Source organism: Pinus tabuliformis, chromosome J (genome assembly GCF_031772625.1).
Source record: "Pinus tabuliformis cultivar Carrire ecotype Pingquan chromosome J, CPIR1, whole genome shotgun sequence".
Lineage (NCBI taxonomy): Eukaryota > Viridiplantae > Streptophyta > Pinopsida > Pinales > Pinaceae > Pinus > Pinus tabuliformis.
This window is the reverse complement of record NC_142295.1, coordinates 1,644,527,702-1,644,543,135: the sequence shown is the minus strand read 5'-3', so window position 1 is coordinate 1,644,543,135 and position 15,434 is coordinate 1,644,527,702. Positions and strand designations below refer to the sequence as shown.

The 15,434-nt window shown below is 37.3% G+C and overlaps 1 protein-coding gene across 1 annotated transcript; it reads left to right on the top strand.

The window, feature by feature from the left end:
• Positions 1-13,382: 13,382 nt before the first annotated feature.
• Positions 13,383-13,844, top strand: LOC149233836 (uncharacterized). Its single transcript, XM_089382309.1, has one exon. It carries the CDS (start codon positions 13,383-13,385, stop codon positions 13,842-13,844), a length of 462 nt encoding a protein of 153 aa, XP_089238435.1.
• Positions 13,845-15,434: the final 1,590 nt, after the last annotated feature.

The following is a 15,434-nucleotide window of genomic DNA, read 5'->3' as shown; positions in this document are numbered from 1 at the left end:
GTGGACTGTATGAATCTGTCCGTATTTTTTGGGCAATTGGTTAAGTCTTTGGATTTTTTCATGCTTACCTCTTTAAAAGAGTTATTCCGGATAAAGTCATAAGCTAAGATATTTATATGTGTAGTAGTGATATTTATATTTTTATATATACAAGTTATTTCTGTATATATTTTAAGTATTATAACATTCTTGTAAAATAATACTTTATAACATAATATTTGTATATATTAGGAAGTGTAAATGAGTTGGGTTTGGTTTTTATTAAATTTCAAGTTTAAATTTTATAAGAAGAGTGAAAATGAAATTACTTCTAATGAAATTAAATTATGTAAAAAATCCGCAAATATTGATATTGTAACATAGCTAATATAACTATTTCAATTAATAAAGTGGCAGATGCTTATCCGTATGTATTTATAATAAATATCTTTATAATTTTAGTTTATTATATTATATTATAATTTTTTAATTTGTATATCAACTTTATTACAAGGTCATAAACTAATAAATATATTTTAATAAATTTAATATTAAAAATTATTTTTAAATTATTTTTATTTATAATAATTAATATTACCATTTTAACATTTAAATGTTAAAATTTATAATTAAAACGGTTTCGTAATTTTTTCAAAAACCTCATTATGCAAACATCACGAAAACAATGATGAAAACCGACGAGGGATTGGATGATGTCAACAAACCCCGTGAGCTCCAACAAAAGTGAATGAGAATGATCGAAAGAAATAAATATTTTGTAATATGATCCACCGATAACGCTTAGATCATTAGCTCTGAGCATTGGCAAACCACCCCTAAAGAAAAGTAGGTTTGAAAAAATGTGAAACTGGGATTATGTAGGCTTTCTGCGAGCATTACGTAATATGATCCAAAAAGGTTGCATTATACATTTATATATTTATTTTGGAGAGGATATGGATTTGTTAAGAAAAATGGTTTAATTATTTTTTCACCGGTGGGTTTATAATAAAAATTATTGTGTTTAATGTTTTAAATTATATTGATTTTAATTTAGGGTTAGTTTTAATGTTGGATGGAAAAATGATTTATGTGATTATGAGATGTTTTCACCAAAACTATTTCAGATGATTGAGTTTCCACATTCCATATGATTACTTTTATCCCTTATAATTGGCTTATAACCTCAACTCCTTTTTATGATATTTGAACTTGAGATTCCATGGGACTAAATCTCACACAAACCAAAATATCGTATGTCTCAATGGTTATCACACGCTAAATTTGACGGGTATGTACTTGTATTCTGTCTTTCTAACCGTCAAATATCAGCAAATTTAAAATATGCTAACATCCACTTAATTTTTAAAACCGTTAATTTAATGGGTGAGATAAAAATTTACATGTGTTTGTGTGTGAGAGAGGGAGCCATCCATTTTTATATATATGTGTACAAGATAGAGAGAAATATATCTATTACATGTATATTTATAACACTATATCTTAGCTATAAGTAATTCCAAATTGGATTGGAGAAAATAACAAAAGTTATGCACAACATGAAACTCTAAGATAAGCACATATTGCATGGTGTTTATAGAATCTAAGATAAACATAATATATGCACACACCACCCCTTCTATTGGTCACCGCCCCTTTTATGGATCTTTGAGCATGCTAGAAAAAGCTCTTTTGTGTCCTAACTCACATCATGTAATCCCACAACATGCACCTTGAACCCAAAGGTTGAGACTCACATGCCCACCCATGGAAAATATGTATCCTATATAAAAGAACTATGTAGATAGAGTAATTAGATTTAAGGGTCTTTTAGTCGTTTAATAAAAATAATTAAAATTAGCGAAAAAAATTGTTTGATTTTGAAGGTTTACATGTAGTTTGTTAAGCTTTAGTATGCTCATGATAGATCTTATTTTTTGTAAAAAAGATCTATGTCATAGATGTAAATGAAAATCTCAAATGAACAATTATCATGCCTTCTATTCATTCAATAAATTCATAATTGAATCTAAACATGACGAGGTTTACAGCTTTAAAATCTTAGGATGTCTCCTAAAGAGATTCCTCCTTGTTAAAGAATCATGGATTTCTTCAAAACCCATACCCTATGTATTATTATTGCTTGAAACAATCAAATCCTCCCAAATCCCTATTTGGAAGTAATGGTGAAATCAATTTTGTTTTATTATTCACAAGGTCCTATTTTAATCCAACTCATCACGTTCATAACAATTTCTTCTTTTTAAAATACATTATAGCTAATGGCTTTTAACACGCTAATTGAGAAATTTTACTGAATAATTTAACACAACTTGCAAAATCTCTAAAATTACATACACAATGGCTATATATATTTCCTAAATCATTGGTTAATTTTGCAATAACTAACATGATTTAATATGTTTGTTCTTTAATAGGTATTTCATTTTTCTTGGTCATACTAAAATTGATATTCTATGATAAAACATAAAACTTATATAAAAAAATTAAATTAAATGATAGGCATATAAACGTGGTATGAAGGGTAGTTTGAAGAAAAAACCTATCATAAAAAAAAAAATTACTTTACTGATAAAAATGCCCATCAAAGCCCCAAGAGTTAGTTCAATCGGTCAAATCAAGTGCCTCGCCAATGGGAGGTCACAGGGTCGAACCCGAAAGCTCTTGGGGTTAGGTCAGTAAATAGGCCGAGGGGTGTTGATGCCCTTCGGGTGGCGTCCACTCAGTGTTTAAAACCCTGGACGTAGCGGCTACCCACTGACCCGGGTATCCGTGAACCAGTAAGTGAAAAAAAAATGCCCATCAAATTTATACCCATAATTATAATATTAAATATAGAAATAATAAATATTATTTTTAAATAATATTTATATATATATATATATATATATATATATATATATATATATATATATATATATATTTTGACAAGTTCGGTTGCTATGTATTAATCTGAAAAAAGAAGAGAGAGGCAGTTTGTCGTACATATAGTGCTTCTTGAGCATTGTGGATCCAAGGAATTACAAAAAAGTTCCTTTCCTTGATCCTGATTCCAGTGTTCCTACCTATGAGGCATCTTCTACTACTATAGATCCTTACAAACTGAAAACACCAAAATTTACAACTGCAACACATGGCTAATCTATCTCTATGTGACTAATCTTCCTTGCTGTAGAATCTTCCGGGTTTGGGTCTGGCTCGTTCGGTTTTGCACTGGAGGAGGATGACGCTTCTTTGAACTTTTTATCCATCATGTACCTGAGGACGGTGATCGATTCTTCGGCATGAGCACATCTGTTGCTCAGGCTGCTGAACTGCTCATGCAAAGAGTGAACTCTATGCAGGAAGAGATTCATCTCGGCTCGATACTTTTCATGTAAAATTCTGCATTGTTCATCGAGTTTTGCTTCCAGATTCCGAACTTGGTCTGCATGCCTTGTTTCCATACTGCGGACATGGTCTTCCAGGGTCCTCTGTTGCGCGCGCACCTCCTCAAATTCTTCCTGCAGGTCACGGCAGTGGAAGCACTGTTCTGGACGCTCCATTGGCACTGGGGTATGCCTGTTTGTTCTGATCGTATCTCTGATGCGGGGGCGCTGGACTTGCTGCTTGCCACTAATGGCTCCCGCTGAATACTCAGAAATCTTATGATCGGCACCTCTGGCAGAAGGGGAGTAGACTGAAGCGTCTCTGAAGTAATGATCACAGTCACAAAAAGCTTCTTCGGAATGAAGGATCCTGAAGCTCAAAATAGGTATATATAACGCATACATGCTGTTGAGGCGGGAACGAACCCGTCTGCGACTTCCAAAAATGGTCCACACAGCCCAAAGCAAATCCTGATAGGCACAGGGGATCTGTCTGACGGGACGATTTCCCCCTGCTATTCGCCTGATTCCCACACTCTGAGCAGATCTCCCAATCCGAATTCTGATCAAATTCCTATCAACCATACCTGTTCTGTCCCTTGCACTGATTGTTTGCCGGTAGTCATAGATGCTGTCAACTGTGGTACAATGAGCTTTGACTGGATGCGTGTAATTCATGGGAGCGGTTGGAAAGAGGAGGTGTTATTGCAGTACAGGTTGCCCTTGGAGCGCTCACATGCCTTGTTGGCAAACATGTCAGCCTCCTTATTCAGTCCACGGAGGATATGGTAGTAACGGACTTCTTGCATGGAATCGTGGAGGATTTGGTTCCTGTAGTTGATCTGTTGCAGGAGGATGTTCGGCGTGCTTTGCCGTTGCACCATGAGCCTGATGATGATTGCTGAATCCCCGAAGACTACTGCTGTTCTTATCCCAATCTTGATCAGCTGGAGGAGCCCTTGATACAAAGCCAATCCTTCTGCCCTGTTATTGGATAATTCTCCCAATCCCCATTCGAATTGAAGAATTTTTTCGCCATTCGCATTGCAGATTAGGCCCCCTGCCCCTGCTTGGCCAGGATTAGATTTAGATGCGCCATCAAAGAACAGTAAGAACCTGTTGCAGTTTCTCAGCCAAGTTGCGAACTCCTCCTCCTTTAATCTCAGCTTCCATGTCCTGTGTGTCTCTTTCGTTTGCACCCTTCTTTGGCTTATCTCCTGAGCACTGATTATGTTTTCTTGTACATGGCTAATCAGACTTCTCTCTTCGACGCTGCAGTTGGTGACCTCTATCTTGCCTTTGGTATGGGCTGTGATTGTCTCTACCGCTAAGATCCTAGCCTTGTGGCACATAACTCTGATATTGCAATTTTTTTCTTAAAAGATCTTGCCGTTACGGGCTAACCAGATTCGCCATAGGAGGGTTATTGCCATGGTGTTCCAAATCCTTTGTGTCAATTTACTCTGTTTTCCTTTCCAGGGACAGTTTTTCTTCCAGCTATAAAGAGTGTCTGCAATAGATGCCTTAGGCTCCCATGGAGCATTCCCGAGAGATGCCATCGTCCTCCAGCATTCCTCGGCTACAGAGCAGTCTATGAACAAATGTTGTAGTGTCTCTTCTGATCTGCAGCAATTTGGACATCGAGAGGGTCCCATTATGCCTCTTTTTATTAAGTTTTTTGCTGTTAGAACCTTCCCTTTTAAAAGAAGCCAAATAAAGAATTTGATTTTGGGGGGTGCTTCTGCTCTCCATACTAGCTTCCATTGACTCCAAACATGCTGTGGGAAGATGTTATCACATAAGTATTGGTGCCCAACCTTGGTCGTGTACTGTGTTCCAGTTGGATCCCAACGGTAGCCATCTTGCTTGCCTTTTTGCGTCGGGGCTTTGCTGTGTAGGAGGTTCTTGAGAGCAGCAAGGCTGGTCTCTAGCTCTCTAGGGTATTCCGGAAATTCCCAACCTATCCATGCTTGTGAAGAATTTTCCCATTGTGATATTTGGGACAGGTATACTATTTCTTTACTGCTGAGCCAATTTATTGCAGGGATTGCCTCCGTTTGTGATCCAATTGGGTGCTGTCCGAGAATTCTATCTGTAGAGAAGTTGACACTGTTCCCTCCTCCAGGGACCTTTGAAATATTTTGAGTCATGAAGGGTATGGCTTTCTTGCAGAGTTGCCATATTTTTGTGCTATCTCTGTTGGGAATATTGGTATCCAAAAGTTGCTGCCTCGTACTGTTCAGATATTTAGCCTCTAAGACCTTCTTCCACCAAGCTGTGGGACCAGTGATCATTCTCCAAATTATTTTAGCTCCAAGAGCTAAATTCAGTATTTTTGGTGATCTTATTCCTAGCCCGCCTTTTTCCTGAGATTGGATGACATTCTTCCAACTGACAAGGTTGAATTTTCTTTTTTCCGTTTTGCCTCCTTACCAGAGGAAATGCCTGAGATTCTTTTCCATTTTCTGATGAAAGGTTGCAGGTGCTTGGTATAAAGAGAGACGGTAAATGGGCAGAGAGGCCAAGCCTGATTTCAGAAGAACAAGTCTTCCTGCTGGGTTCAGCCACATGGTGCCCCATTGTTGGATTTTTCTCTTTATTTTGTCGAGGATTTCACTCCAGGTGTCAGATTTCAATGGTCCCAAACTTACTGGCATTCCAAGGTAAGTGAAGTGGGTCCAATTGAGCTTGTAGGAGACTCCTAGAGTGCTTGCAATGCTGTGGATGGTATGGCTGGGAGTGTTCCAACCATAGATACAACTTTTTAACTGATTAACTTTTCCTCCTGAATATTCCATAAATTGGTCTAAGATCTTCTTGAAGCGCCTTGCAATGGTGATGGACGCTCCTCCTATCAGGAGGGTATCATCTGCAAATTGGGAGTGATTAATATTTTTTGTGCCATGCTCGAATTTGATACCAATGATAAGGCCTATTCTTCGATTGAAATCCAGGGTTTGGCTAAGGGACTCAGCCATGAGGATAAACAAGTAGGGAGACAGGGGACAGCCTTGCCTAAGGCCTCGAGAGGATTGGAAAGCAGCACACGATCTTCCATTAATCAGAGGGGATATCCAAGGGTTCGAAATACAAGCTTTGATCATTGTGATAAAGGAGGAGTCAAAACTCATTCTATGAAGGACAGCGAGCAGAAAGGAATGCCGAACCCTGTCAAAGGCATTGGCAAGGTCCAGCTTGAGGACAAATCCTTTCTCCTTTCTACTTAGGCTGGAGTGAATGGCCTCTTGAACAAGCAGGATAGAGTCAGAGATGTGCCTATTGGGGAGGAATCCCCCTTGGTTTTCGGAGATCAGAGATGAGAGATGAGGTTTGAGCCTAGATGAGAGGATTTTTGTGATAATTTTGTAAGATGAGTTGCATAAAGAAATTGGCCTAAATCTTGAAAAGGAGGAAGGTCTGTTCTCTTTTGGAATTAAAGCAAGATGGGTTGAGTTGGTGTATCCCCCCAGTTTGCCTTTCTTTAGAACCCAACGTATCATCTTTAAGAGGTCTTTCTTGATCATTTGCCAATACTCCCTATAAAAACTGATTGGAAACCCATCAGGTCCAGGGGCCTTGTCTGGGTGTAGACTCCAAACTGCATTTTGAACTTCTTCCTCTTCGACTTCCTTCTTGAGACTGTTGTTCATTTCGTGAGTGACTTCCTTATTCATGTGCTGTAAAAAACTTGAGTAATCCTCTTCACTTTTGTCCTCAGTCAAAAGATTTTTGAAGTGATTTGTGGCTGCTTCTTTTATCGCTTCCTGAGTATAATAGCTGTTCCCCTCATTATCTTTAATTGTATTCACAGTGTTTCTGACCTTTCGTACTGTAGCCTGCTTATGAAAATAGGAAGTATTTTTATCTCCCTCCTGCAGCCAGAGCTGTCTTGACTTCAGTCTCCATTTTATTTCTTCATCCTTTGTAATTTGCCGCAGCTGTGAGTATAATTTTGTTTCTCTCTCTTTGGCTTGTTGGGACAGCCCAATGGCTTCTATGTGTTGCTGCACATCCTCTAATTCTTGTTTGATTTTCTTCTTGCTCAACTCGGGCTCTTGATAGTTGTTTCTTGCCCATTCTTTTAGAGCCTGTCTTGCTCTCCTTAATTTTGTTTCCCATATGAAAGTTGGGGAGCCTTCCACATGTTGAGACCAAGCCTGCCAAACCACATCTTTTGCTGCTGGGATACGATTCCAAATGGGGCAATATTTGAAGGGAAGAGGTCCTAGCTGGCAATGACTATGCAGAGTAAGCGTGATTGGGTAATGATCAGAGGCGGAGACATTGAGGATGTTCGACTAGCCAGTGGTGAAAGTAGATAAATAAGCAATACTTATTAGGAATCTATCAAGACGTTCCATAATATTGCCAACTCCTATTCATCTATTGCTCCAGGTGTACCTTCGGTTCTTGGGTCTGATATCGACCAGATCTTGCTCCTGCATTATGTTTTCAAGTCGATTCCTGAAAGGATCGGGGTTGAAATTTCCCCCTCTTTTTTCATTGGAATGCAACACCAAGTTTAGATCCCCTGCAAGAATGAGGTTGTTATCCTGCTCTTCTCCTATACTTGTTTCCAAAGTGTTCCAACACTCTTCTTTCTCTCTATAATGATTCGGGGCGTATATATTGTAAATCTTTACTGTTGTTCCATCTGTCTTGTTCTCTAGATTAACACAGATCCAATGCTGATGTATTCTGGAGGAATGGCAGTTCCATTTGTTGCAGTCCCACATTGTTAAAATGCCACCTGAGGCTCCTCTTGCTTCACTTGCACATCCACTGTAACGCTTTTGCTGGCTGATGAATTTATTAATTTCAGATTGGTCTTGCTTTGTTTCTTGAATGAGTACTATTTCGTGGCTTTCACTTTGGATTAGGTCCTTGAGGGCTACTATCTTGGAGGGGTGCCCTAATCCCCTGCTGTTCCAGGACAGCATTTTCATCATGATTTACTGCTTACATGGAGAGGTGCCCGCGTCTCTTTGCCTTTGTTATCATTTTCTTTGTCCGAGAGCCCAAGAATAAAGGATTCTATAGGAGTCTGGGAGCCCATGGCGATATCTTTCTGGGTGCTTTCTTCTCTATGCTGCTTGGCCGATTTCCTGCCCGGCCCATGCTTTTTGGGGATATCACTGGGAGCTCCATGCTCCTTTGAGGAGCTTCTAGTAACCCGAGCGGAAGGGGTATCAAGGGAAGGATGAGAGATTTGGGGGGGGGAGGAATGAAGGGGAGGTTCAGAGAAGGGGATTTCAGGCTCAGTTCCTTCCTCAGAGAGGGAGGCAAAAGGATTAGAAGATGGAGGAATGGAAGGGTCGGAGGTCCGGAGGGGAGATGAAGGGTGTTGAATAGGGGATTGATGGGAGGAAGAGGAAGGGTGGGGGGGGGGGATGATGAAGGGGAGGGGGTTGATGGGATGGGCCAGGGACATCAAAATCCATAGATTTGTGAGGAAGGGATGATTTTTTCCTTTTAACAGTTTCCCATTGTCCTTCTTGCTCTTCAGATTCTACATTAACTATTTTAGGGCATCTATTTGCAAAATGTCCATATTCGTGACATACCTTGCATTTGAAGGGAATCTGTTCGTAGTCCAGCTGCTGAATATGGCACGAGTCATCCACTTTCAGTTTGATTACTTTCGGCAGTCCACGGCCCAAATCAACCTCTACACAGATCCGCGCACAAGCCTGCATGTTGTCTTTGGGTTCGCTGCGATCTATATATTTTCCCACCGCGTTTCCTATTGCTTTAACCGAATCGTCCCCCCAGCAGTGAAGAGGAAGATGGGGCAATCTGACCCAGACAGGAATTGCATTCGGAATGTCTAGCTCTGGATCGAAATCTGGGGTCCATTTGTTAAGATAGAGGCCCCTAGAATCCATAAAATAGGGCCCGTTTCTGAAAATAAGGTCTTTATCCTCCTTGGTTTCAAAGTGAAAGGTAAAATATCCTCTGCCACAGAATCTTATTGATATTTTGCCTTGGATCTTGTCCGACCAGTTTCGCTCAACCCATCATTGCACAGTTTTGGGAGAAGGCCATAGTCCTGTAAATTGCCCGATTAACCCTTTCTCAGCAAGGGAGAGGGCTGCCATGCGAGGGATGGTCGGAGGTAGAAGAACTTCCTGTAAAACATCCAGCTTCTTTACAAACTTAGATGCTGCAGGTCTAGGTCTCTGCGGAGGGAGAGATTTAACCAGAGATGAAAATGCTCGTTGCAGCTCCGGATCCCCACCAGGCGGATCCGGAGGGTCCATGGCGCAGGATCTTCAGACAACAGTCGACAGCGATGGCAGACTCTAGGCGTGCGCGCGCAGCCGCAACAGAACTCCAGATGTTTTTCCTAAATGTTTTAATATTTATAATAGTAATATTATTATAAATATTATTTTCAAATAATGTTACTATATTTATATTGAAAATAGGTTCCCAAATATATGTTTTTCTATTAAAAAAACATGTGAATAAGAAAAGATTTAATATGGGATATAGCTCAAGTGGTGATGGCCATGGAAATGAAGTCTCACTGAACTGGAGATCTTGGGTTCTATTCTTGTGCTACTCTTCCTGGAAATGGGGTGAATAAGGGACATGTAAAAACTCGAAAATGAAAAGGTCCTACCAAGTTTACAAAAAAAAATATTTACTTCAAATAAACTTTGTTGTTATAAAAGAAAGAATGAAATTAAAAATTATTTCCAAAATCTAAATTTTTTCTAATAAAAATTGTAATTGGAAAAGATTTAATAATTTTCAAAAATGTTGTGTGGTAAAAGAAACAGGAATCATATTAAACTATAAACATAATATAAATCATATTTTTGTTATTGTTTTATTTTTTTCCTTTATAGTATTAAATATTTTTAATTGTTACTAAGTGTTGACGTATTTTCTAATAATATAGCATATTTCATATTTAAAGTGACAACCACTAGCTTTCTTTGAGCATTCATTTTGTCAAGTTCTCAATGGATGGATATAAAAATATGATATAGGATAAACTTTTAATTTGGACAATAATTAAAATTAATAGCACACAAGAATTAACATATAGTTGTAAATTAATCCATTAAAGTAGGGTAACAACATATATTATATTTTATGAAAGGAATGCACTAGTCATGCAATGCTTCATACAAGTGCAAAAATATTCAATTAAATACATTTTAGTTAAATTGTTTGTTAAGAAGATATGTAATTTTTTATATATTAATATTTATGGTACCACTTGATTCCATTCAAATGAATTTTTAAGAAAAATGTCCGCAGCATTCATATTATTGAGATGAAAATCAAAGTGTAACACATGATTATCTATAAAGAGCTTTAATTATTATAAAAATGGAATAGTTTCACATTCGACTTATGTGCACTAAATATGTTTAGTAAGAACTCGTGATCTATTATTGAAATTAACATTGAAGAAATTATGTTAGAAGCTAGGGTTAATAAAAACAATGAACTTTTCATTATGAATACATTCAAGAACCTGCAATATGTAGTTGTCACATTGTCACTTGAAAATAAATCTGTATTGTTTTCCTTATCCTTGTTATGAACACGAGCACATGTATTGAAAGGCAATATTTCATATTTTTCATCTGAAAGGTCCTTCATTTTTCTAAAGCGAATTCAATTCCATCATTTATTTTCATGCCACCTTTTAAATTCATCCACCACTAAAAGTATCCAGAAATTTACACATGATCACTTCATATTTTTTTTGTATTCTTCAATACTAGGATCATTATCTCTTCCATAAAATAACATCTTAACAAAAATAGAATTATGGTTTTAATGATAACCACTTACTTTTCAATGGAGCGCCTTGAGGCAGCTAGATGGAAAGGGACATAATATTGTCTATACTCAACTAATTTGCTAAATGACCTCGATTATGAAATGTCACACCCACTTTACAACTAATGGCAGTATTTTGATGGAAATCTAATTTATCCCCTGAAATATATTTGATATACAGATTTTACGACTATTTTTAGAAAATACTTTATATAGATAATTATAAATCAATGATATATCCACATTTCAGACCTCCTTGATGCACGAACATCTTACTCTTGAAATTGGAAAAAAATGAAATGTGGAAGGAATTAGATTCCTTTATTTTATTAGTAAATTAGCTTTGTTTTAGTCTAAAGATTAGAAAGTTTGGATATGAATGATGTTAAAAAAAAATAGGAAATGTTATCTGGTTTTGTGGATATATATGGAAGTATTTTTGTATTAAGTTTAGTAAAATAGACTAGATTTGTGGGAGGAATAATATGAAGAAAGCTAAGACTTTGTGGAAAAAAACATGGAGCTTAGTTTCTTTTTTGGAAAATTCAAACTCATCCAAATTTTAGTAATGATAGAAGAAGAATTATTTATATTATTATCTATGAATGTGTATACCCAGTTTTTGCAATTAAGAAAAAAATAAAGAATATATATGTTAGAAATTTGTTGGAGATTTTGTGAATTGAAAATGTATTTCGAAAGTGAGAATGAGTTAATGTTTCTTGCACACTCCATCCATTAATCTTGTTGTAGGTTAGAAAGGATCTAGCATCACTTATTGATATTAGAGATATGACACGTAGAAAAAAAAGTGTTAAATGACATTGCACGCTTGATGGGGAAGACGAGGTCGAAGGGGACGACTAATAGATGATGCTGGAGATAAGGAGGACATGGGACATGTCCAAGAGAGGCTAGAAGCCTTACAAATGAACATGCAAAGAGATCGAGAGACTGGAGACATCAGTGTACCTGAGGAAGAGTCTCCAACAGAAGATGAAGAACATATCAGAGAGCCTGCAAAAAATTAAATTGACGAGTTTAATGATTGGGGGCCATTTCGAGGCCTAAAATGGATATACCTACCTACATTGGTAGCTTGGAACAAGAATAAATAATAGATTTGATAAATTCTTTAGATAAGAATTTTGAGTGCGAGTAGGTAGATGATGACAAACAAGTGAAGTTTGTTGTTACTAGATTGAAAGGACACACAAATCTTTGGTAGGATGAAGTCCAAGGAAAAAAGAGAAGAAATAAAAAAGCTAAGATCAAAAGCTGGAGCAGAATGGTGTTCAAGATGAAATGTAAATGTTTTCCCAAAGATTACCAGTTGTCTTTATTCAGGAAAATGAAAAACTTGAAACAAATGTCATTGATTGTTAAAGAGTATATATTAAGTAATTTTACAAGGTGAATATTAGAACATGATACATTGAAGAAACACTTGAAAAGGTTTCTAGGTATATCAATGGGTTGTAGTTCGAGATTGAAAATGAGTTTAGCCTATTTTCACCCAGAACTGTTGAATATTCTTACCAATTCACCTTGAAAGTAGAGGAAAATTGGCTAGAAAGAAAAGCTAATGGAATAGAGGGAGGAATCATGTAAGGGGAAGAGGAAAAACCAATGACTGGGAGAAAACGCAGCCTCCAAAGGAAGGCAAACGTAATTCAAGAAATCATCCATCAAGAGGAGCTGAATAAAGAGGAAGAAGGCCTTTCTCAAGAAGACTTGCTCAAGAAAGTGGCTACCAAGTTCAATAATACAAATGTGGGAAATTGGGACATATGTCATGTGATTCTCGAGAAAATAACCCTACAAGCCAAAGAGGAAACTATATGGGAAGCACGAGAATAAAATGTAGTTGTTGTTATGCACGAAGAAATACCATAGCTAAGAGAATCATTATTAATTAAGAGAATCATGATTAAGTTTGAAAAGGAAGTTAAGGAACTAGCACAAAGAAAAAAATTATTTAGAACCACATGCAAATCAGGATGCACATGTTGCAAAGTAGTGATTGACAGTGGTAGCACAGATAACTCGGTCTCCACAGAAATGGTAGAGAAGTTGGGGCTCTAGGGAATAACAAATCCCACACCTTACAAGGTGTCTTGGCTGTAAAATGGTCATCAGATATTGGTGAATGAGTAGTCTAAAGTGGAGTTCCAAATTGGTAATTATAGGGATGACATATTAAAAGATATAATGTCAATGGATGTATGGCATGTGTTGTTGCGAAGGCCATGGAAGTATGACATGAAATCCATTCATGATGCTAGGCAGAACACCTACATTCTTGAGAAAAATGGCCAAAACCATCTGCTAGTACCTTTGGAGGATAAGGATCTAAAAGAGGAAGCTAGTCCTAGTGTGCTACTTATGGATGGGAAGGAACTGCTGTTAGAGCTCAAAATGAAAGAAGAAATTCATTTTTCTTTGATTGGTAAGCCTGAAATAGTTCTTAACAACACAAGTTTAAATGAGTTACCTGAAGAAGTGAAGGTTATGTTGGATGAGTTTGCAGATATAATTGTTGATGATTTTCCAAATAAGTTTCTTCCTTTTCGAAGCATTAGTCATCATATAGATCTAATTCTTGGGGCGGGTATTCTGAATAAAGAAGTCTACCACATGACTCCACAAGAAAATGAAGAGATAAATAAATAGTTGCAGGCGTTGTGTGACAAAGGATTAATAAAGGAGAGATTAAGTCCATGTGTTGTTCCCACCATGCTCATCGTAAAGAAAGATGGTGGATGGAGAATGTATAGTGATTCAAGGGCCATCAATAAAATTACAATCAAGTATAGATTTCCACTTCCTCGCATTGAAGATCTGTTGATTATTTGAGTGGTGCTAGGTATATTTCTAAAATCAATCTGAAGAGTGGATATAATCATATTAGAATTAGAGAGGGACATGAATGGAAAAAAACTTTCATAACAAACGATGGGTTGTATAAGTGGTTGGTAATGTATTTTGGCCTTACCAAAGCACCTAACAAGTTTATGAGATTCATGAATGAAGTATCAAAAGAATTTTTAGATAAATTTGTTATTGTTTATCTGGATGACATTTTTGTGTATAACCAAAAAAAAGAAAATCATCTGCAAAATATCAAATTAGCTTTGAGCTTGTAGAAAAACTAGTGATGCCACCAATGTTTCCAATTTGTTATTTAAAGATGTGGTAAGGTTGCATGGATTTGCTAGAAGCATTGTATCTGATAGAGACACAAGGTTTGTCAGTCATTTTTTCATCCCGGTGGATATGGTGGCCACCCGTCTATTCCACTTGGACCCTCACCATTGTTTCTTTCAGTTTTTTAGTTTCCTTAATTTTAGCACAGTTTACTATTTTTGGCAGTTTTTTTGGGTCCTGAACTTTTGCAGCCATTTTGAGGCCCTAAACGATGTTTTTTGGCAAAATTCCTTTATTGATTGCCATGGAAATCACATCAGCAGCAGTATTCCTCGGAGAGATATTTCCAACGAGTTATGATACACGTCAAAGGGAGATAATATGACCAAGTTATGACCTTGGGAAGTTGGTTGCCTATCTAACCCCAATGGGACCCCTAGACTCTTGGTGTTACATCTCCTCGGGTTATGGTTTTGGTTGTTTAGGGTTTTCTCTTGTTATTAAATAATAAAAAGGCCCTTCAGCCTCATTGTAACTCAGTTCATAGGCATGTAGCCACCACATCTCTTCTCAGACCCGAGATATCTTATTTCCATTCTATTTGTAAGCATAGTTTAGTATTTTTCTATTAATGAAATGAAGTGTTTTTTTGCTGCGTCTCTGTGTTTATGATTATATCTGTAAGTTGTAGTGTTCCTGTTTAATTTTGGATCAGTGGTATTAGAGCGGTCTACTCTTTCTCTGTTTTTCTTTGCATGTCCCCAGAGAGGTCATCGTATAAGGAGTTAGAGCTTGATTTGGTTGAACCATTGCAGGATCAGCCTCGAAAAACCCAACGACCTCCCATGATGGAAGAAAAGAAAGACGAGGGGGTAGGAGATCCTTTCAAAATGTTGCTCGAGGAAGTCCTCGAGTGACAGAGGGACGCGATGATGGATAACTTTGCCCCAATCCTTCGACGGCTAGCCACAGGCAATCCATCTTCATCTAGTATCCACTCTGGAGGCGCTACTCATTTTAAGGTACAAGTTAACTTCAATATTCCCATATTTGAAGGCGTGATAGACGTAAATGTTGTAGATAAATGGTTAAACCTGTTCGAAGGATATTTTTCAG

Coding starts and splice junctions, on each gene's coding strand:
- LOC149233836 (XM_089382309.1), top strand. CDS start 13,383: ATGTCAATGGATGTATGGCATGTGTTGTTGCGAAGGCCATGGAAGTAT.